Below are 24,447 nucleotides of genomic sequence, written 5' to 3'. Positions count from 1 at the left end.
TTAGTAGTTGGCTTAGGTTATTTCTAGTCATGTTTCGAGTCAGATAGCCATCTAGGCATACAAGTTTGAATTATTTGGTAATGAAGTTTTGCTGTTTTCCTACTGTGTGGATTCAGTGGTAAAAATTAAATATTTTGAGTCATTATGTCATCTAATCAGCTCATTTCATTGCTTTTTGTAAGTGTTGGTTTTGACACACTCAGTTACAGGGTTTGAATAATGGATATGTTATCCTTGGTGTTTGTGCCAGACTATCTCTACATGTGATGGTTATGAAGAAAAGCAGTAGTTGCTGTTTAAAGTTTAGAAACCATTCAAACCAAAGCTGCAATTCTACAGCAGGATGCCATTATGCCATCTTATGCCTTTAACAGAACATGGTTAACACCATTTCACCTTGAAGGTATGTTTTCTATTTTTAAATGCTGTATAGACGCTTATACATTGTTATGGGTATTTGGTGCGGGCCATATGGTTAACGGTTTTGTTTTATTGTGTAATGAATACATCTCTAGAACAGCTAAACTGACCGGCTGTTGTTGTATTTATCTCTTTATTAGGATTTTAATGGAATTTTATTTTCTTAAATTTCATTATAAAGTCCTCATGTTTATTTTCCTTTTATATTCAAGTAAGTATAGGAAATATAAAAAGTTTGGTTTTATTATGTTTATAACTCCCCTTCCCACCATGCGTGTTTTATGGAATTTGCCTCTACATATATGGAAGCATTTAACTCTTTAATTTTTTCATTTTGTTCCTGTAATGCTGCTGTAGGATGAATTGGCGACAGCTATTGCAGTTCTACTGTTTAGGGTGTTAGCAATGTTTATCATATACTTGTCGAGAAGTAGTTTCTTCATTCATTGATATATTTTAGCTGGGGAGGATTCACCCTTCAAACCATGCCTTCTCTTCAGTTATTTCAGCTAACTGAGCATGGTCGAAATCTTTTGTCTTCGAGGAGGTACTACCTATTCTTCCGTCTTTGCCTTTTTTATTGGTAAATTGTATAAGGATTTGTACTACTAGTTTTCATTGTTGTGTGCTTGTCAAGGTTTCAAGAATTGGGATCAGATCTGCTGCATCACCCAATTTGGATTGGGATTGGCAGTTGCTGATCCAGTCGATACCAACCGATACCAGCTGATGGTTGAAATCAGTTAGGGATTGGTGGATGCCAATCCGGTATCTGATCCTGGTCTTTAAATCCTTTGTGCTTGTGTTTACAGTTAACTTAAATGACCAGTGGTACCAATTTTGTACTATTCATGTGTTGATTTGATGGTTTAACCTTGTCTTTCCCTTGATGTGGGATGAATACAAATGTCTAATCCTAGTTGCTGATGGAATAATTTGATTATTTTAGCGAAGCCTTTTCCTAACAATAAACACTCTTATAATTGGGGCCCCCACTATTTGGTTCTCATAGATTGTAAATTGAAGTAGAAGTAAATATTTTCCCATACACTTCTGGTTACTTCTGGTTATACGTCGAAACAATTGGGAGCCTAAGGAGAGAATAAAAGGCCGGTTGAGACAAAAGGTTATAAAGATCACATAAACATGCAAATTAATTTCTCGAGTTGAGAATTTTTTGAAATAAAACTCCTAATATTATTCAAATTGCAATTTTAATTACTCTAATGAGTTAAGTGCTTTCCTTAGCAAAGAAGAATACCAAACTAGAAATAAACTCTAACTTGAATCTCTAATTAAACAAGAAATTGCAAACTAGTAATCTTGTTGCAGCCTGAATTTCTGACAGTAAATTGGCTGTACTTTATTTTTTTAAGCAACTTGGATTGTGAGGTGATGCAATAATAAGAAGGATCGATGAACTGGTTGAGAACTGGCAAGTTATAAGCCACTAGATGAGGACCTTTTAGTTTGAAGATGAAGATGAAGATGGAGATGGATGATGGTGGTTGATGATGATGATAATTGATGGAGGTTGATAGTTTTGGCTGCTAGATTCCACTAGAGTCCCACCAAGGAGATCCACCTTGGATATGATTACTGAATCCACAGCCCACTTGAGTCCACAAGTTAAATCTCACAAGTCTTCAAAATCTGGTGTTCCAGAGAACAGCCCATGGTTTCATTATATAGAGGGGAGGCACTAAAAGCCATTGGGATACATCAACTTATATTAAATAGACTTTTGGATTTTCAACACCTAGAAACCAAAATCAAGACATAGGGAAATACAACCAAGAAAGTGACTTAAAAAAACTAAAGACTCTTAATGACCAATAACTAATACCCAGGAGCATGAACAACCTCATAACTCCACCTAGGAAACTGAAAAGACACATAGTAAGAGTAAATACTAGCCTAGGAAAATGAAAAGGCAGAACCACTGGGTTTAATTTACCCAGGCCAGCATAGGTGTCGACCTATGTGCTGGGCCTTTTAGGCCTGGTCCTTCGGACAAGAATCTGGCCTTGGCCTGGGCCTGGTAGGCTAGGCCTGGAGGGCTGGCTGAATGCCCTGCATCATGAGGTCTTAGTCTTGTTAAAAAAACAACTATGCGAGCTTCGAGATGGCACCCAAATCATGCTAGACTGAGTTGTTTTGACCATTCAAAATATCGGGTTATTTTCAATGAATGAACGTGAAAGATTTTCTGATTTATTATCTATAAATTTGTTCTTAATGCATCTTTTTCAGTATCAGGTTGCTGAGGTTGTTTCCATGGATGACTGTGGAGCCAATTATTTTTATTATTGTCACCATCTTCATTATTACCTAAGGAATTGTATGGAGCCAGTCATTGCTTTATCAATTTCATTATTTATACACTGGCATCCTGAAACCTTGGCTTCTTCAATCCTATTTAACAAGGACATGGACACAGATTCAACATGGTGATCAGATGGCATCGAATGTTATATATATGTATATATATTTGATCGATTACTGTGAATATTATATATTGGAAGGGGAGTAAAGATGTCAGTATCAGATACATGTCAAAAATTTGAAAATGGCATGTCCATGTGCTATCTCTCTCACACATTCACACAATCGCTCTTGTTTTTATGATTCCATGTCATTTGTTCTGTCTTTTGGCTCTTATATTAGCAGGATCTTCTCTTTTTCTTTCACCATAATTTTTTTTATTTATCTACCACAAATTTGGCAATTTGTCGTATTATCATATAAACTTCTCAACCCTTACATCACATTGCATGTCCACAGGAGAACCCTGGCATTGGCCACTAGTATCTTAGTTGCTGGTGGAACAGCAGCATACATGCGGTCACGGTTGCGGGGCCAAAGTGGAAAACCTTGCTCTTCTGATCATTACTCTGAACCTGCTAATAAAGAAAAATCAAGTGCGGGGGATGCAAATGATAAGGTTGTGAAGAAAACTAGGCTGAAGAAAGGAGGTCTGCGCTCACTTAAAGTTCTAACTGCAATCCTACTGTCTCGTATGGGCCAAAGGGGTGCAAGTGACCTTCTAGCTCTAGTGTCTATAGTGGTGAGCTTCTTGCCTTTCTAGCATATCTCAGAACTTATATTTTACATTTTTTCTCCGGACTTGATGCCATATTGCTCATAATGGATAAATTGTAACCCTATATTCTGATGATGAGACACAAAGTACCAAAGAAGACCTTCTATTCATGGGATCTCCCATCTTATTGTGATCTTCTTATACTCTTTAATAGGAGAATGTCTAGTTGGCAGTGTGCTTTTGTTTTACTGGTCCAGTAGAGTTGTTTAAAATTAGAATGTGTCTATTTCATATCTATCCCAAAAAAGGGGGGGGGGGGATTTACACGTACCTCCTAATATAGTCCTAGGTAGGTAGGAGACTTACTAGGAGCCAGACAACAGGATCAATCGCAAAAGGGGTTGCTGGTTCGAATGGACAGCACTAGGATTTAGGTTAATTTTAGGGTTTAGGATGGGAATTTGGGAATGGGTCTTATACGGCTTTAATATGCAGGTCTAGGGGGTTATTATGGGATAAAAATAATTGGATTTGGAAAGGTTTTAAAATTCTGCAATTCTGGACAGAATTAAGTTGCAGGTTTTGGGTTTTAATGGAGTGGAGGAATGGAGGGGATATAGTGGGGGTTATGTACTGAGTTTAAGGTTGAGTGTAGGGAGAGGTGTGGGGAATATAGGCTGGAAGTATGGTTCGAAATTGATGGCCAGATCTGTAGTTATGAGGGAGTCCTAGTTGAGGTAAGAGTTGCAGGTTTAATGGAGATTAGGGCTTGATGGATGGAGGGGAATGTGGATTAGGTCTAAGGGAAGATAAAGGCTGGTAGAAGAAGGTTTAAAAACAAATAGCAGGTTCAAACTTACTGGATTGCAGAGAACAATGGCAGCAGCTTGATAACTTGAAGAAACCTCCCGATCTTCACAATGCAAGGAGTCACAGGAGTCCACCTACCCTTCACCACCTTGAGATCCACAAGGATATACACTCACAAAGAGCAGCAGCAATGGCAACAAGCATAAAGCTAATTTTTATTAATCAAATTCGTATCTAATGTTGGCCTCCCTTACAAACTTATATAGAAGACTCAAAAATAGACTTAGACACTAAAAAGGAATGGCCTAACCCTATCCCTAACCTATTAGGTAACTTAAACTGATTAGGAATTTAGAATACTAAAGGAAATAGACTCAAAACATGGCTGGACTTATAGAGTCCTAATCCAACCCAACTTACATCACATGACCAATTAAGTTGTCACATGACCACTTAACCAAGTCACATGATCACTTAAATTAAACCAATTGGATGCAACCAATTTGAATCGGTTCAATTAAAAAACATAAAAATAAACTAAGTATTGGGCTAATCCCGTATGCAACCTATATACCCATATTTTAGTCTCATAAAAGTGGCCTATTACATTAGAAACCCATGGGATCAAAGGCCCAACATGTATGTAACCCAACCCTAGACTTATTCCCAATGAAACAAGCCCTATTTGGTGATGAATCTGCATCACCTCCCCTGAGGTAAGGCCTTATTACAGATCCACCCATGAGTTTTGGATATGTACGCGTACCACCCCTGCTTTCCAAAATAATTAACAACCCACTCCTTAACCTGGGACTAAAACGTTGGAATATATCATATATTGACCCAGTCCTTCCTGCTAAAATAAACCTCTTCTTCCATTATTTCCCTTATTTCTACTCTTGAAGATCACCGTTACCTGAGGAGATGACCGGAGGAGATGGCCTGAGTTGGGTCTCTCGGAGGTGCTGGATTTGTGGTGAAGATCGATCATAACAGAAAATCAAAACAGCAGAGGGGGTGGTTTCCGGGTGCTGGGGGAGGTGGTTCAGGCGTAGGTTCAGGTTCTATTGGTGGTGGGTGGTGGTAGTAAGATCACCACAGGTGTCGGCTCGGGTTCTGGTGCTGGGGCTGGCTCTGACTGGTTCAGGTGCCTGTGCAGGGGGTGGTTCAGGCATAGGATCAGGTGCAGGCGGAGGAACCTCATCAACAACAACCATATTGGGAGGATCGGCGGAGGTGGCGGTGGAATGGTGGATCGGGATTGGTGGGTTTGGATGGCTCCTAATGCTTTTTCTCAACGATCTTTGAAGCATTTACTCCACAGGAACTTGAAATCTTCTTTAGCTGGTGCGGATTCTTCGTTGAGTCTTCCATTGTTGAGAGATTCTGATTCAGAGTCTGTTTCTATTTCTTCTCGCCTTTTGCTTTCTTCTTCGTCTTCTTCTGGCCCTGACCACGAAGATCTCCCAAGGCTGTCCCTGGATTCGGATAAACTTAATCCAAGCCAAAAAAGCCAGCGACGGCGATAGCTGTCAGTTTCTCTGTCAGCGAGAACATTAGGCCATATGCGGGCAGTATCCACCGGTGAGAGTAGGACAGAGCCCGATTCGCAGAGCACCTGATTCAACCATCATTCCTGCTAGAGGGCTCTCCATCGACAGTCCTCGGATGAACTCTTCTGGTAAAATCATGTTCCTGAACTTGGAGAGGAGCTCAAGCAGTCCGAGCAGCTTCAATGGCGCCATGGCTGTCCGAGGATTAAGCACAGGAGTGGAAAGATCTTATTCTGCAAATGTCAGTCACCCCTGTTCTAAATGTTCCAGTTTGTTCACTTCATGGATTGTCAAAGTCTGGTTCTCTCTTTGGATTTGGGCAGCTGTTTTCTTCTCCTCAGAAGAGAGATGGATCATCCACCAAAAGCCATACCAACAGAACTCGCACTGACCGGAATTGATTTGGTGGACAGAACTCGCACTTGCAATTTTTTGTTTTTAAACTTACGTTGGTTTCTTCAGGTAACAAAGATCATGTGTTTTGGTTTGCTTTCGGAGGTTTCAGGTGATGATTCGTGTTTGCCAGCGAAGTCTTCCGTTGAGGGTTTGTTGAAGAAGCCCAAGAAGATCTATTTCACCAGTGTAGGAGGTCTCGGTGATAATGGGTGAGGGTTTCAGTTGCAGGTTGAGATGAAAGGATATATTTGTCATAAAATTACTAAAACACTCTTACCATTCGCAACCAACGGGAACAACTAACGGAATGGGTTTACTTATTAATTATTTTGGAAGGCAGGGGTGATACGGGTAAATATCCAAAACTCACTGGTGGATCTATAATTAGGCCTTACCTCAGGGGAGGTACGTCCCCTCCCCCCCCAAGAAAAAAAAAAAAAAAAAGAAAAAAAAAAAAAGAAAGGAAGAAAGAAGAATGTGTTTATTTCCTTCTTTAAGCCAGTTTTCAAGTGCTATAACTTCTTTGTTTGCAGTAATTTTGGTGTCTTTTGGATGGTTATTGAGAACCTTTCTATTAAGACCATGGTCTCACAATCCTGAGTTGATTTGGGAGGGTTGTGGTAGTCCTACTGTTATTCTGTTAAATTGTCAAGCTGTGGGGGCATCATATTTGTCAAGGCGTCACCTTGGTTGCCTTGTTGGTCTCACCTTGCGTCCAGGACTCCCTCCAAAGCCTTGGGTCGACTAGACACTGTGACAACTCTTGTAGTTACCTTCAAAAATAGACTTCAAACTGTTGAAGTTATCTTCAAAAATAGACTTCAAACTGTTGTAGTTATCTTCAAAAATAGACTTCAAACTCTTGAAGCGCACAGCTACAAATTTGCTGCTTCTCTTTGGTAGATCTGATTGCAAATATGTGATGAGTACATGAGTTTTAGTAAGCAGAATGTCATAACTCATGAATTTTACCATCAGACCTGATGAAAGAATGAAGTAACTATGGGAGGGGGGATTCATTGATCTTGCAAAGCACAATCTTCTATTAGACATGATTCTGCCACTGTGAATGAGACTGTCTGGAACTAAACGAAGAAGGTACAGATTCTCTCTATTGTTGCGGGCATCTCCTAGACAACTGGTGAATCTGTTCTGAAGTGGTTTAACTGGTAGAGCCAAGTAGCCAGCTTAACTTCAACTTTACCAAGCCTTATCCTGACTAAATGGAATCGGCTACATGAGTCGACTCCCAAACATTGAACTTCTATTTAAATTGTCTGTCAATCTTTCTGCCACTATAAAACATATCAGGAGCATTCTCAGATTTCTCTTTTGGGTATAGGAAGGTTTAAAATCACAAGGAGTCAAGTCATCAAATAACTCAATTCATCTATTACAAATACAAAATTTCTCAAGAATTCAATTATGGTACACAATAAAGACTCAATGATTCAAAATCTCCAAGACTCAGTTGTTGTGACTTGCGACTCTGGTAATACCACATAGAGTTACAGGGTGGGTTGAAGCTGACACAATCAGGCCATCAGTGCCTCTGTTGAGCTCCTTCTTCAATTCGTACTCCTGCCATGGCTATTAACTACTGAAGGAGTTCTCATAATCCCTAACTTATATGCAACCTAATCTTCACTATGTAGAAGAGAAGCCAATATTTTGTATTGACCTTGAGAATGTGGAGGCTCATAAACATAGTTGTCACGGTGTCTAGGTGACCCAAGGCGTTGGAGGGGGCCTAGATGCAATGCAACAGCTCATGACTGGGACCAACAAGAGCGATCATCTTTGTCGACATAAAAAGCAACAGTTAGGCCCACAACTTAGGCTTGAGGATAGCAGTACTATATGAAGACAACCCTCTATAACACGTTTTTTTTCAGGGGTCATGGAACTGGATCCTAAAAATGCGGTCAATAGAAAATGTGCCATTCAATATTGGTTGTTTATATTGATATTCATATAGCGTAAGGTGTCTCACTGGGTTGGTTATTTAAAGTTTTATTCATACAACTTACCATGCCCTCACTGAGTATGTTATTTATACTGATATTTACGTGATGATGATTATACTACATGATATAGCGTAAGGTGTCTCACTGGGTTGGTTATTTAAAGTTTTATTCATACAACTTACCATGCCCTCACTGAGTATGTTATTTATACTGATATTTACGTGATGATGATTATACTACATGAGCCACATGTAGCATATCCACTACCATATGCAGTCTTTGGTTGAACTCCTATCTCCAATGCACATGCTGAAGTGCTGAACTATAGGCTGTATATCCAACAACTGAAACTTTTGTTGTCCCCAGCCTCATATGTACCCGTTAGACCATACAAATTTTTATTTTTTTAATTAGTTGTTTTATTTATTTGTTATGATTTCTGTTTTAGTTCCATTACTAATACATGGAATTTATTTTAATTTGTTATTACATGATTCCCATTTTTGGTATCAATACTGTGTCATTTTATTTTTATGATTTTCTTATGTTAAATTAATGGTAAAGAAAAAGATTTCCACCCGGTCATTGTGGGGATTCTTTCCCATGCCCTCTCACATCCGTGATCATGTGGGCCCCCTATTGACAACTGATTCCTGCACCTGGATTGGCGTGACATTGGAGATTCCCCCACAGTGGTGGTATTGGAAACCCTCTCCCTTATTGTTATTAATATGATGTTTATGAATATTAATGGAATAATTTATTATATGGTAATCTAATAATCTGTCATGATAAAGTTTTTCATCCATCATGTTTATGCGATAGTTACTTTTCTCTGTTTGATGTCAATCCTTTTTTTTTTTTTTTGAGTATTCAATGATTTGGACATACAAATAGGCACGTTTTGTGAGTTTTCACAATGTTATCTGCTATATTGTTTGCAGGCATTGCGGACTGCTTTGAGCAATAGACTGGCAAAAGTGCAAGGATTCCTATTTCGTGCTGCTTTTCTTCGACGCGTTCCATCCTTTTTACGTCTCATCATTGAAAATATTATTTTGTGTTTTCTTCAATCAGCCTTGTTTTCCACGGCAAAGTACATAACAGGAACACTAAGTTTACGGTTCAGAAAAATACTTACTGAGCTTATTCATGTTCATTACTTTGAGGTAATTGGCCACAACATTGAATGTAGAGTCGTGTGCATTTTAATTTTAAATTATGTTTTAGTTCTCTTATTTAATTTCTGTCTCTTTCATTTTAGTGATTGAATGGGATTCACTTACTGTTCTCCTCTTATTTTACTTGATAAAATTATCTGCTGTTGCTCTTTTTTTTTTGTTTGGGTGGGGGGAGGAGGGAGAGTTAATTTGAACATATTTCCTGAAATCTTTTTTCTCTTTGATCTTGAATCGCAATTTAGTACTGGCTATTAAGTGAACAATTCATGTTTCTTTTCACTTTCAGTGATGGATTTTAGTATGGTGGTCGCTGTATGCCATAGAGAAACATCTTATGTTGCTCTTATTTTCTTTTTTTTTGATAAACCTGTTGGTATGTTTTCCTTCCCCCCCTTCCCCCCTCTTTCTGGCGACTGAGCAGATAAAGCATTTTATAATATTAGGGCCAGGCAGGCTTTAGAGGAAGGAGAAATAGTAGCACTTGTTTTAGGAATTTATTAGGTTGTAGGATATATAGAACATGGATTTAATGTCTGTAAATTAATAAATTTAGATTGTAGTAGCCAGAATGATCTTAAAATGTACACTCAGAGGTGAAGCTAAGATTAATGTGTTTTGAAGTGAAATCATGGATGAACACTCCCCCCAACAACTGGAGAGCAGAATTTATGGTAGTTGGTCCTTAATTCTAGCTGTTTTCTCTCATGTATTCAAGCTTGATGCATTGCTAATGAGTCTGTCTCTTGTTTCAGAACATGGCATACTACAAATTATCACATGTTGATGGTCGAGTAACCAATCCTGAACAACGAATTGCAAGTGATATACCAAGGTTCTGTTCAGAATTGAGTGACCTCGTACAGGAGGATCTCACAGCAGTTACTGATGGTTTACTTTATACATGGCGTCTGTGTTCCTATGCAAGCCCAAAATACGTTTTCTGGATATTGGTACTTCTCTCTGCATAGACTGCTCTAATCTTGTGCATTTTTTTGTTCTTCTTCCCATGGATTTTGTTGATGTTAAGATGTTTTGATGCATTTATTTTGTTTAGGATGTTAGGTTGTTTTATCTTTTTAATTTCTTATTTGATATTTTCATAATATATTGTCACATTTGTGGGACATTCGTTGGTCAAGCAACAATCACGTTTTGCTTCTTCAGGCTTATGTAACAGGTGTTGGAATTGTGATCGGAAACTTCTCTCCTTCATTTGGAAAACTAATGTCGAAAGAGCAACAGCTGGAAGGTGAGTATCGACAGCTTCATTCGCGGTTGAGGACTCATGCAGAAAGCATAGCATTTTATGGGGGAGAGAATAGAGAGGAATCTCATATCCAACAGAAGTTCAAGACTCTTGTTAAGCACATGAAGCTTGTTCTTCATGACCATTGGTGGTTTGGCATGATTCAAGACTTCCTGTTGAAGTATCTTGGTGCTACCGTAGCAGTTATCCTTATTATTGAACCCTTTTTCTCTGGCAATTTAAGGCCTGATACTTCAACTTTAGGACGGGCAGAGATGCTTAGCAATCTAAGATATCATACAAGTGTGATAGTATCCTTGTTTCAGTCCCTCGGAATTCTTTCTATAAGTTCAAGACGGCTAAATCGTCTCAGGTTATTACTTCATCCGTTGCTGTTTTGTTTTCTTATTTTACGTTAATCATATGTGTGTACATTTATGATAGTATCTCTACCTAAAGTGTAACCGTGACTATTTTAAAGAGACAAATTTAAATATGATCAATCCTTTCCTACATTCTCACTGTTTTTGATAAAAAAATTAATATAGTGACTACTTAAGAACTGTCTGTCGTAATTAATTAGTTCTCACATTCTGATCCTTTAATAAATTTTAATAATCTTCAAATTTCAAGTATGTTTCTTGTTTTAATTACTAATATCTGCAAGTCTCTCTTTCTTCATTCCTTAACGGCAGAACTAGAAGTTTCCATCTGTAGTACCTGCATTATATCGAACCGTATTATATCATTGAACTTGCAAAACCCTGGAAAGATTTGTGAGAGGTATGGTCAGGCTGGGTGTTGGGGCTGAAACTGGCTTTTAATAATTTGAAGATTTAGATGTAGATGAGGCCATAACTTCTAGGGACCAATTATTGGCCATATATAGCAAACATATTTCACAACCTCAAGAGAGAGAGAGAGACTAGCAGTGGCGCCTCAAGCAGCAGAAACTGCAACAAATTAGTTCTCTTTTTAATAACCAAAATCTGAGTTTACTCTCTTTCAAAGACCAACTCCTAATAAGATTCACAACTTAATAAAAAACTACAGCTCCTTATAAGATTCACAATTTAATAAAGACAATAGTTGATGTTAATTTCAATATTTTGTAACTCCAATGAGTTTCACACTTATTTCCGAATAAAAGATTAACAAGTCAACAATGTAATGTAATTTAAGCCTTTGTATTAACTATAAACTCCTAAAATGAGAAGTTGCTCAAACCTTAACATGCTATCAGGAACTGGCTGCCACTTTCTGGAAGCAGTTCGGACTCACGAGATCTTGGTCTGGTGGGGAAGATAACTGCAAAAGCTTTTAAACAACACAAAGATCATGCTTAAAGGTTGTGTTAGTTATATGTCAACCTTTCTTCTTTCTTAGTTGTGTTTATTATTTCGTTTTAGTCCCACATTGATTTTGTAATCTTTTTTATTCATTCATTATGATTATAAATAGAAGAGCTTGGTGATCACATTGATTATCCAAGTCTTACCCTAATTCAGTCCTCTCTACATGGTATTAGAGCAGAATTCGAATTAGGGCCACCCATCATTAAATCTCGATCTCTCTTCTCTCTCCATCTCTCTCGGATTTCTCCTCTCCTTTCTCTCTCTTCTTCCTTGTTCTCTATTGTCACAATAGGGCAGCACAGCACTGATGAGGTGATCATACGATCCAGTTGCTGCCCCCATTACCTCATGAATGATATTTAATTCTTCTCGATAAGAACCAGCCATTGCAGCCTGCGGAAATTGGAGGTTCAGTTTTTTTTTGGGATTGCTTCTACTACTCATACAAGGAATCAACTCCACTTTTGAAGACCACAACCTGCTGGCAGTATTCCCTATTGGTTCAAGTTCTTATCTCAGTTTTTACAGCACTGTTTCAAGACCTCCTAGGATCGATCTTCATCAAATCAGGGTTTTTGAACAATTGTCGATCTAGGGGATTGGGCTCTCTATTAGTTCTGATTTTTTGCATGCTTCTTCTCCACTTATAAGGAGTCATTCGAATGCTATTTGGGCCTCCACAGTTCTGGTTTTTTGTGAAGACTCCTTGAGATCCATTTCACCATCATCAGGGTTTTTTTTCAAAACCCTGACAACTATCGATCTTAGGGATTGCTGCTGATTATTGGATCTTTTTTTTTAGGGTTATTTCCTCCATTATAAGGGCTATATTGACTTCAGTTGGGGTTATAATTCTGCAGTTTGGTGCCTTCTTATTCCCTTCATCGATCTCAACAAATCAGGGGTTTTTTCAAAACCCTGACCAATATCGATATAGGGATCCTACCTTGCTGCTGTTTCTGCTTTTTTAGGGGCTCATTCAGCCTAGTATTTGAAGACATTAGTGGACTTCTCTGCTGCCAGTATGGGTGATTCAGCCAACTCCACAACTACTTCGGATCATGATGGCAATAACAAGACAGAATATCACAGTTTTCCACTTAACCCTATTAAACTGGATGGCTCAAATTACCTTCTATAGTCCAGATCAGCCTCCTTTGCCATTGCTGGCCGTGGTCTCACCGACCATATTGATGGCACTAGTGTGAAACCCAGTGATAAAGGCCCTGCTCAGACTAAGTGGCTTGCCAATAATGGTGTTCTCATGCCATACCTAATAGGCTCTATGACTTCAGAGTTACAGCATAATTTTCTTCTTCTAGATACTGCCGACCAGATTTGAGATGCTTGCAAGGAAACCTACAAGCAGCTTGGCAATGATGCCCAAGTTTATGAACTTCGACAGAAGGTACTTCACACTACTCAGGGAGATTTTTCTGTTTCCAAATACTGTGCTACTCTCTGCAGTCTATGGCAATAGTTGGACCACTTCTCTGATTTTTACCCTACTACAGTTGATGACATTGCTTCCTATAGGAAGCATGTGGATAAGATTAGGGTCTATGATTTTCTAGCTGGTTTGAATGTGGAATATGATCCCATTTGTGTTCAAGTGTTGGGCCATAAGCCTTTTCCCACACTTGAACAATCTTATGCATTGGTTTCATCTGAGGAGAACCGTAGGGCTTCCATGTTTCATCCTCCTATTACTGACAGATCTGCTCTCAAGGCTGCTGCTACTCCCACTCCTGCACCTAGTTATACTGCTTCTCTTGGTGATTCTACTACAGGGACTGCTGTTTGTGAGCACTGTCACAAACCATATCACACCAAGGAGAAGTGTTGGAAACTTCATGGGAAACCAGTTGACTTTGAAGCAAAAAGGGCTGCTAAGACCAAGACAAAGATAAAGACCAAGGCTCATCAGACTGAGACTATTACTACAGCCCCTACTACTGACACTGGTCTATCCCAGGATGATCTACAGGCATTCCTACGTATGCTGAGGTCTTCCGTTGCTACTGCCTCCACTACATCTGCTACTGCCAATTCTTCCGGTCATTCAGGTTCACACTTTGCCTTGTTAGGTATTCCATTTGGAGGTCATTGTGCTTCTGTAGCCTCCCATCCTTGGATCATAGATTCTGGGGCTACAGATCATATGACCGGTTCCTCTAGTTTGTTTCATAGATATTCTCCTACTTCTGAGAAGGACAAGGTCAAGGTAGCTAATGGTTCCCTTTCATCTATTTTTGGAAAGGGAATCATCAACTGCACTTCCTCTCTTCCATTAACTTCTGTTTTATACATTCCTAATTTTACTACTAACCTTCTTTCCATTAATAGTATTACTCGTGATCTTAACTGCAAAGTTTCTTTCTTTCCTTCTCATTGTGTGTTTCAGGATCTGGCCTCTGGGAAGACGATTGGATTGGGTAAAATGCACGGTGGGCTGTACCTGCTTGATGATGGTCGCTTCTCTCCACCACCATTGCCTCCTCCCCTACACCAGAACTCCATGGTCTCTTCTGAACTCTACCAGTGGCACTCTAGGTTAGGTCACCCCCCTTTAGGAATTTTAGCACATTTATTTCCTAGTTTGGTCACCCTACATACTAAGGATGACTTTTTTTGTGAGGCATGTGTTCTGGCCAAATAGACACGTTCAAATTATCCTATTTCAAGTAAAAGAAGTTCTTCTTGTTTTCAGTTAGTGCATTCTGATGTTTGGGGCCCTAATCGTAAACCCTCTATTTCTGGCCATCGGTGGTTTGTATCTTTCATTGATTGTCATTCTAGGAACACATGGGTCTATCTCTTGCACTCAAAAAATCAAGTTTTTTTATACTTTCAACACTTTCATAAAATGGTCCAAACTCAGTTCCAGGCTACTCTCAAAATATTGAGAAGTGATAATGGAACAGAGTATAAAGAATCACAATTTAAAAAATATTTGGCTGACCATGGAATCATTCATCAGACTAGTTGTGTTGATACCCCTGCCCATAATGGTGTGGCAGAAAGGAAAAACCGCCACTTGTTAGAAATGGCCAGAGCATTAATGTTTGCGAGGAATGTCCAGTCTCAATATTGGGGGGATGCGGTTATCACGGCAGCCTATCTCATCAATAAGCTGCCATCTCGGGTCCTTCACTCCCGTAGCTTCTCTGATATTTTGATTGGTAATTCCTCCTTTATTGTTCCACCCAAGGTGTTTGGTTGTGTGTGTTATGCTAGAGATACCAAATCTCCAGGCAAACTTGAACCTCGGGGGCTACGTTGTATTTTCTTGGGTTATTCTCCAACCCAGAAAGGCTATAAATGCTACCATCCCCCTTCCCGCCGTACCGTGGTTAGTATGGATGTTATTTTCCATGAGTCCATTTCTTATTATTCTTCGCCACCTCTTCAGGGGGAGAGTGCTGGTAAAGATGTGGCTTTTGAAATTCTTTTACCTGAGGGGCCTCTGGCTGCTGCCCAGTCATCTTTACCACCCTCGGCTGTTGTCCAGCCCCCTTTACCACCCACGGATGCTTCCCATCCAACTTTGGATGCTGCCCATCCTACTTTGGAGATTGCCTAAGAACCTCTGGCTGTTCCTCCCTCACCTAATGGGAATCCTTTATAGGGGGAGACCATAAAAAATAGTTTTGTTAATATTCCTATTCAGGGGGAGCTGACTCCAGTCCAGAGAACTATTGGTGAATTTTAGAAGAGAATTGACAACTCCAACATGATCACCTATACAAGGGGCAGATCCACCAGAGGGCAGTTGCATCCCACTATAGCACCAGTACCCATCCAATTGTCGGCTCCAGACATAGATCCTACATCTCCTGGTAATCCATCTCCTTTCGACCTACCTATTGCACTTCGCAAAGGTACTAGGACTTGCACTTTACATACCATATCTCATTTTATTTCTTATAACTCTCTTTCTCCCTCTTTTCGTGCATTTGTATCTTCTCTTTCCTCTATCTCAATTCCTAGAAATTGGCAGGAAGCATCTACAGATGGAAAGTGGAAGGCAGCAATGTTGGAAGAAATGAGAGCACTACACAAAAATAATACGTGGGATCTTGTGGCTCTTCCTCCAGAGAAAAAACCAGTGGGATGTAGATGGGTCTTCGTGGTTAAACAAAAAGCTGATGGCTCGGTGGATAGGTATAAGGCACGTCTGGTTGCAAAGGGGTTCACTCAGACTTATGGAGTTGACTATCAGGAGACCTTTGCACCAGTGGCAAAGCTCAACACCGTCAGGGTGTTATTATCTTGTGCTGCAAATCTTGGGTAGGATCTTCAGCAGTTAGATGTCAAAAATGCCTTCATCCATGGAGAGCTTGAGGAGGAGGTATATATGGACATTCCACCAGGTTTTTCTGATGACAGGACTAAGGGCAGGGTTTGTAAGTTGAAGCGTGCCCTTTATGGTTTGAAGTAGTCACCTAGGGCCTGGTTTGGCAGATTTCATAAGGTTATGATTTCAGCAGGTTACAAGCAGAGCAATGCTGATCACACTTTGTTTATCAGACGGCTTGGTAACAAGGTTACTCTTCTCATAGTCTATGTGGATGATATTGTGGTCACGGGTAATGATGATGCTGCTATCAGGGATTTGAAAATTCTTCTTGGCCGTGAGTTTGAGGTCAAAGATCTTGGTCCCCTAAAATATTTTCTAGGGATAGAAGTTGCTCGATCTTCAAAGGGCATCTTTCTTTCTCAAAGAAAATATGTCCTTGATCTATTGACTGAGACATGGCTACTTGGCTGTCATCCTTCAGATACTCCTATGAAAGCTACTACAAAACTTAGGGAGAAAGAGGGTGAGCTTGTTGACAAGGGTGCTTATCAGCGGTTAGTGGGCAAACTAATCTACCTTTTTCACACACACCCTGACATTGCAGTTGCTGTAAGTTTGGTGAGTCAGTTCATGCATGATCTCTATTCCTCTCATATGGGTGCAGTCTGTCGTATTTTGAGGTATTTGAAGTCTGCTCCGGGAAAGGGAATCCTTCTATCTCCCAATGGTTACTTGAAGATTGAAGCCTATACTGATGCCGATTGGGCTGGTTCTCCTGACAGAAAACCTATCTCTGGCTACTGTTCCTTTGTGGGTGGGAACCTTGTCACATGGCGTAGCAAAAAGCAGAATGTTGTGGCAAGGTCTAGTGCTGAAGCCGAGTTCTGCGCAATGGCACAAGGAATTTGTGAACTTCTGTGGCTTAGAGGATTATTGCAGGATATTGGTGTTGCTGTCCATCTTCCAATGATGCTTTATTGTGACAATAAAGTAGCCATTAACATTGCTTATAACCCTGTCCAGCATGATCGTACTAAACATGTGGAGGTTGACCGACATTTCATCAAGGAGAAGCTTGAAGCTGGCCTCGTTTGTGTTCCGTTTGTGAAGTCTACTGATCAGCTAGCTGATGTGTTCACTAAGGGATTGAGTAGCAAGCTGTTTCATCCTATCTTAGTCAAGATGGGCATGCATGATATATATGCTCCAACTTGAGGGGGAGTGTTAGTTATATGTCCAGAATACCGTAGGGGTATTCTGGACCTTTTTTCTTTCTTAGTTGTGTTTATTATTTCGTTTTAGTCCCACATTGATTTTGTAATCTTTTTTTATTCATTCATTATGATTATAAATAGAAGTGCTTGGTGATCACATTGATTATCCAAGTCTTACCCTAATTCAGTCCTCTCTATAGGTTGACTCTGATTTGCACAAGTTATTGCAAAAATGTGGAAGTAATACAAATAAACTCAAGGAAAAAAGAGAAAGTGTCCCCCCGCCACATTTGACATTTGCTAGTAAATCTTGAAACAGAAAAGAAACAGTTTGGAAAATCCAACTTAGAAGCAATAAGCTCTTAAGAATTCTTGTCCAAGACAATTTCTAGAAGTAAGTACTTTCAATGGATTATGTGTGTTTGAAAGAACATAGTTACCAACCAAACCTAAAAAAAGATGGTTAGGAGTGTGACAGTGTGTCTGCAGTCAAATGCGTATCATTTTATTAACTGAATAATACCTCTTGCTTTTATCCTCATTGGACGTAGGACTAAGGTCTACAAACCTTATCCAGCTATAGGTGAGCCTATCATACTTTAAGACTATGAATCTAGCAATTTCAAGCAATTTTCACAACTCTAATGGGGAAAAGAAACCCATATACACCAAGGACCAAACACTATTCAGACAAGTTGAAATTGCAGTATAAGAAACTGCAGTTGATTAGGTTCCAATAATAAAAGTAGTTTTCAGATTGGTCCTCTATATATCAGCCAACAAGGTCAACAATAGGTCTGAAATGTATAGTTCAGGAATAACCCTGAAAACAGAAGCCATTTGGAAAATTCGAATGAAATCCTAATCAGCTGAAAAGTGCCAGATTCATCACCGTTTTGAAATATATATTGATATATTGAAGAAGGTAAGAGAATTATATTAATGAGAAAATAAAAGCTGTCTGGATAGTTAGAAAGCTACACTTTGCATAGCTTGCAGGAGCCCTCTACAAAAAGGAAACCCCTTAACAATATAAGGAAACACCCTCCCTTAAAATTATCCACTCATTCACATATTATCTCAACTATCCCATTTACAGAACATATCAACATTTCGACACCATTCTTTGAGCGGTCTTCACTACCTGGTCAGCTGGCTCCTCCTCCAGCTCAAATATTCTTGCATTTTGTTCTCATCAAATGACCAAATGCTGCAGGTTATTGTAAAAGGAATCCTCTTCATGGCCACCCTTCCTATAGGGCCATCCTGCCACTCCAACACAACCCAAAGAATTGAATTTGGAAATGCCCATGCCGCTTTTGTCACTGCTAGAAGCTCCCCACATAACATCGATGCAAAGTGGCACCCAATGTAGATGCCCTCCTGCTTCTCACCTTACAATGTGAACATAGCTTTATCTCCTTCCTATCTCTCTCAAGTTGTATGTCGTAAGATTCTTATCCAAAACCAGCGTCCACAATGAAGAAACATATCCAATGTAGCACCAATCTGTTCCAAATAATCCCATGAGGAAATGGATTCCTTCCAATGCAGCATTTCAAAGAGAGATTTCATCAAAAAGCTATCATTCCTTTCCCCACCCACAGCGTACACCCTTTCATGGGCTCTAATGCATGCCTTTTCCGACGGTTACATCAATCTAATCACTTTTTCCAACTCCCAATCAGTTAAGTTTCTTCTAAAATGAAGCGTCAACGCTTCTATCCACCACCTTTCACATATGTTTCTCCACCAATGCCTCTTGGGTCCAAGTAATAGAGAACAAGTCCAGAAACATTTCTTTTGATGGCCCACCACCACACCAAAGTCGTGCCAAAATTTGATACTCCCAACGGTATATCTTACCCCCTTCTTAAATTCTCCCGTAATACTCCAAATTACTTTCCACACCCACCCCATATGTCCCCCTTACCTCCCTCGTTTCTCAACCTCCCAAACCGTACTTAGCACTAATTACTTCCACAGTACTCCTTTCTCTCCTATCCGCAGCGACTTATCAATAAAGCCACATTCATAGAATTCACTAGTCTCGCCTCCAATCCTCCATTTTGCCTCGGCAGCACACTGTCTCCAGTGCGCTGGTCATCTTTTCCATACCACAAAATCTCACTGAAGCTTCTCCTTACTATTTACCACCGTCAATGGGACCTTGAATAAAGATAGAAAGCAAATGGGGATATCCGAAAACACACTTTTAATGATAACTTTACAAATTTTGGCTTTCGAAGTAGATAGCCTACTCTCCAACACCAGATTCCATAATGGCTTGGATAGAGGGTTTTCCCCAAATGGTTGGCCCAAATATACTAAGGCAGAGACCCCACCCTAGATCCCAGCATCCATGCCAATTCCTCCATATTGTTAACCACTGCCATCTCGAAAAATATTTTTTTGAAGGCCCAAACACTAAACTGGAAATTATCAAAAGTTCTGCTGATTCAGATTTACTGTGATTCTCAGAGTCGATCATAATGAGTCAATCTAAAACCATTTTAAATCACAACCAATTGGCAATGGGTTCAACATTATAAATCTGTACTGGTAATAGTAGCAATGTCTAAACTATTGAAGATTTGAAGTACAGTCAGAACAATGACTCTCCTGTTTTCCTCTTTGGTCTGTTCCAATTTTTTTTATCTACTTTACAAATAAATTCATTTTTCTTAAATAAATTCATCATATTAGTCTAGAAAGGAAGTAGATCTTTAATGATTTAAATACTACTTAAAATTTGGAATTTTTTTTGGGGGGGGGGGGGCAGTGTGGGATGGAGGAAGTATATTCAGAGGCTCAGCTATAGTGCGTTTTCATGTTGTAATTTTCAGTTTTATCCTTTCTCTAATGTTTTAGAGTTTTGTGGCCATAATTTAATAAATATTTTTGTTGGTCACAATTTAATAATGAATCTTTTATGTTCTAGTTTGTGCTATATGCTGACTTCCATATATATATATATAATTTTTTTTTTCTTTTTTCTTTTTCCTGGTTTACAGTGGCTATGCTGACCGCATTCATGAACTAATGGCCATTTCAAGAGAGCTAAGTGCTGTTCATGATAAATCTTCTGTTCAAAGAAATGGAAGTAGGAATTATTTTAGCGAAGCTAACTATATTGAGTTTGCTAATGTCAAGGTACTTGAAATTCACTTTACAGTTCTTTCTTGTTTTTGGATAACATTTTGGTCCTCTATATTCTGATAGTAAATTGGGTTTTCCAGGTAGTTACACCCACAGGTAATGTCCTTGTGAAAGATTTGACTCTTAGAGTTGAATCAGGGACTAATCTTTTGATTACAGGTAATGTCCTTGCCTTGTGTAAACTCTACATTACATTTTTTGCATTCTTATTGTAGATATTTATATTGGTTTATTCTTTGAACTATTGCCTTTTTTTTTGATAAGTGCCTTCTGCGTGGTTTTCTCCACAGTTTTGATTTTCTACAAATTTTGTCCCTATTTCTCTGAAATCAGAAAGCAGATCTAGTTTGAAATAACAGACGGTTCTTTGTTTTACACTCTGTTGGTATTGATAAAGTTTATAGCATTTGCAGTGGCAAATTCTCTCAAATTCTGAAGGAGCTCTACTGTTAATACAATAAAATTTTGAAATTCCTACATTTTATATTGGAACTAACTAATGTGTTACTGCCAATTCCGTGCTTAAATTTCAAAGAACAAAATAGACTGATTTATATCTTTGTTTGGTTGTAATAGAATATTGGCTGTGGATAATTTATTGTATTTTTAAAAAAAAATTATTAGAGCTGAATAGACACACACTTATAGTGTTTTTACTGTTGATATGCTAGGTACAATCCTTTTGAGGCTAATAAATTAAAATATTCTTATGTCATTGGGGGTATAAAGAAAGACTCGTAAAAGCTAATAGATGGCAATCTATCGAAAAAGTAAGGGGAATGATATGGGTCACCATTGTTGATGCTCCTTCGCCTAAGGACCTTTATGTTTTACCCATAGACTTGTTCTTTGGTTTTGTTTCTTCTTTTTTCTTTTGTTGGGGTGGGGTGGGGTGGGGGTTTATATTGGTAAATAGCTAATCCATAATTTTTTTTCCCATAAAAAATCCAGTAAAGAGAGAGAGAGAGAGAGAGAGATTTTGGATGATCTTCTATAAGGGAACAGTTTCAGATAAAAGCTACTCTGAATCTCTCCTTCTGCTTTCACTGTCCATGAGAGCATTCAGAGGTTTTGGATGAAGATAACGAATGTGAGGCTGTGTTTCTCATTGATGGTCTATAAAATCCAAGATTCAAGAACTCGGTTTCGGTACAGGTTTCATCCAGCCAAAAAACCGAGTTGGGCCGAGATCTCGGCGAGTTGGTGTAAATTTTTTTTTGAACTCGAAGGCTGGTTTTGGTGAGTTTAGACCTATTTTGGGCTTGAAACTTGGTACTCAGCCTATTTTAGGCCATTTAAATATAATGACACTATCAGATTTTACAAAAACAAAGTCGAAATACGAGTTTCACTTCGGACCCTAGGTTGATAGGCGGTGGCGTATTAATAGGCCCTATTCTACATATAATTTAGTAATTGAAAGTAATCAAATCATACAATTAATAGAAAACAACTTAAATAAACATTGCAAATGTAAAAGTGTACAATACATCAATCTTAACATATTACCTATATCTCTATCATAAACCACAGTCGAAAATCCTAAAAAATCAGGTCGCACACTTCTCTGTCGGGTTCACCAAGACAGTCGAGTTTTGGTCAGGTTATGTACATTATAAAGGTTAGTTTGGTCCAAATTTTTGTTGAACCGAAATCTCAAACCGAGATCTCGACCGAGTTGGGGTAGTATTTCATTTCGCCTCAAGTCTCGTCTCGCTTTTTTCAAAAAGAGAGATATTACCGAGATCTCATCGAGTTCTTGAACTATGATAAAAGCTACTCTGAATCTCTCCTGCTTTCACTGTCCATGAGAGCATTCAGAGATTTTGGATGAAGATAACGAGTGTGAGGCTGTGTTTCTCATTGATGGTCTATCTTCTACAGGGGCACGGTTTCAGGTAAAAGCTACTCTGAATCTTTCCTTCTGCTTTCACTGTCCATGGTTCAAAAGGTTCAGCCGATTAAGCCTGGACCTGAATTTAGAATGTGGTTTAAAGGTTTCAGTCAAAGGGATGCTTTGGCATTGGGCAGAAGCAGATGTAATCTGGCTGAAGTTCCACTCCTATCTTAGATTTTGAAATTTTAATTTTAACCTGACTGAATTTTCGGTTGGGTGGGTTCTGTTTGCGGCCTTTAGCAACTCATCCCGGCCCAAGCCTAGTTAATTACTTTGACTTCACTTTTATACTCTGACCTTAGGTAATGCTTATATAGAAATCACCCAGCCAGCCACCCCACCCCCCCAAAAAAAAAAGAAAAAAAAAAGAGAAAGAAAATAGATGAAAAGGTATCTGAAATCCTCTTAACACAATATGACGTGTGCCACTGATGCTGCAGTACAAGACCGAACATGTTTCATCTTGCTTGTCTGTTTCATATGGATGATGTCTCACAAATGGCACTGTAGTACATATGGGAGTAGGTGTCATCCTTTTTCATTTTTATGGAAGTAAAAAAGAAATTCCAGAATTCAAGAGTTTATTTAGGGGAAAACTGTAGCACCAAGCACCCTACAGGTGGCTGATGCATTGGCTTCCTTATCGGGTGAACTGTCTGGAATTAACATTTTAGTGTTTCAGATGGCAAAAATCTGTCAATGGACCACTTAGGTAGATTAAAGGAGGATTCTGTTCTTGAAAATACTGTTTTTGCACCTGGAGCTAGAAGATAGTAGTACCTTCCAAAATAAAACAACTTGATGCACTTAATAATACCAGTCTTTGTTCTATGGTGCAAGTTTATTTTGAAAATGAGCAACTTGATGCCCTGAGAATTTTTTTTGTTGTCCTTTTAAGTTGAGGTGGCTTTGCTTCTCTTGTTGCTTTTCCTTTGCGGACTTGCTGTTGTTTGATAAAGGAAATCCTATCATTCTCATCTGATGCATTTACGTTAACACTTCAATAACAACTTAATGATTTGGAAGTTCTGTAAACAAGTTTTTTTTTCATGGAAATTTTAGGGCTTATAGGAGAGTCAAAGCAATTTTTATATTATTTCATGCTGGGAACTTGCTTTATACTTTTACCTCTGTTATGGATATGTTCCTGGCGATGACTGCTTATTTTTTTTACTTTCCACTGAAGGTCCAAATGGCAGTGGAAAAAGTTCTCTTTTCCGTGTTCTAGGAGGTCTTTGGCCACTAGTATCTGGCTACATTGTAAAACCTGGGATTGGTTCTGATCTCAATAAGGAGATTTTTTATGTTCCACAAAGACCATATACAGCTGTAGGGACACTTCGGGACCAGTTGATTTATCCTCTTACAGCGGATGAAGAGATTGAACCACTTACGCGTAGTGGAATGGTTGAGCTATTGAAAAATGTATAATCTTTTCTCTCTCTGTCAATTCGGAGTAATGTTTCATTATGTATTTGGCAATTAGTATCAAACTATCATTAGAACTGCTTCAATATGTTTTCATAAAGTATGTCTTTTTAACATTTGTCAGGTTGATCTTGAGTACCTTTTGGATCGTTATCCACCAGAGAAGGAAATAAACTGGGGTGATGAACTTTCTCTTGGAGAACAACAAAGGTTGGGGATGGCCAGACTGTTCTACCATAAACCTAAGTTTGCTATTCTTGATGAGTGCACCAGTGCTGTGACAACTGATATGGAGGAAAGATTCTGTGCCAAAGTTCGAGCAATGGGGACTTCATGTATTACTATATCACATCGTCCTGCCCTTGTTGCATTTCATGACATGGTTTTATCGCTAGATGGGGAAGGAGGCTGGACTGTTTATCACAAGAGGTTGTGTGTATGAGTTATTTCAGTTAGTTCTGTTTATATCTTTCTTGTA

The 24,447-nt window shown here is 38.9% G+C and overlaps 1 protein-coding gene across 1 annotated transcript in view; it reads left to right on the top strand.

Moving 5' to 3' along the window:
• Positions 1 to 207: 207 nt before the first annotated feature.
• The window catches only part of LOC122663393 (ABC transporter D family member 1-like), a 38,442-nt gene continuing 14,202 nt past the window's right edge, over positions 208 to 24,447 (top strand). The window contains exons 1-10 of the mRNA XM_043859069.1: positions 208 to 403; positions 778 to 967; positions 3,205 to 3,487; positions 9,134 to 9,358; positions 10,123 to 10,320; positions 10,535 to 10,989; positions 20,500 to 20,638; positions 20,725 to 20,803; positions 23,728 to 23,966; positions 24,094 to 24,398. Of these exons, the coding sequence (XP_043715004.1) occupies positions 906 to 967; positions 3,205 to 3,487; positions 9,134 to 9,358; positions 10,123 to 10,320; positions 10,535 to 10,989; positions 20,500 to 20,638; positions 20,725 to 20,803; positions 23,728 to 23,966; positions 24,094 to 24,398 (1,985 nt within the window). The 5' untranslated portion in view covers positions 208 to 403; positions 778 to 905. The remainder of the gene's footprint in view (positions 404 to 777; positions 968 to 3,204; positions 3,488 to 9,133; positions 9,359 to 10,122; positions 10,321 to 10,534; positions 10,990 to 20,499; positions 20,639 to 20,724; positions 20,804 to 23,727; positions 23,967 to 24,093; positions 24,399 to 24,447) is intronic.

Source organism: Telopea speciosissima, chromosome 5 (genome assembly GCF_018873765.1).
Source record: "Telopea speciosissima isolate NSW1024214 ecotype Mountain lineage chromosome 5, Tspe_v1, whole genome shotgun sequence".
Classification (NCBI taxonomy): domain Eukaryota; kingdom Viridiplantae; phylum Streptophyta; class Magnoliopsida; order Proteales; family Proteaceae; genus Telopea; species Telopea speciosissima.
The sequence above is the reverse complement of the archived record's forward strand: the minus strand, read 5'-3'. Positions and strand labels throughout refer to the sequence as shown.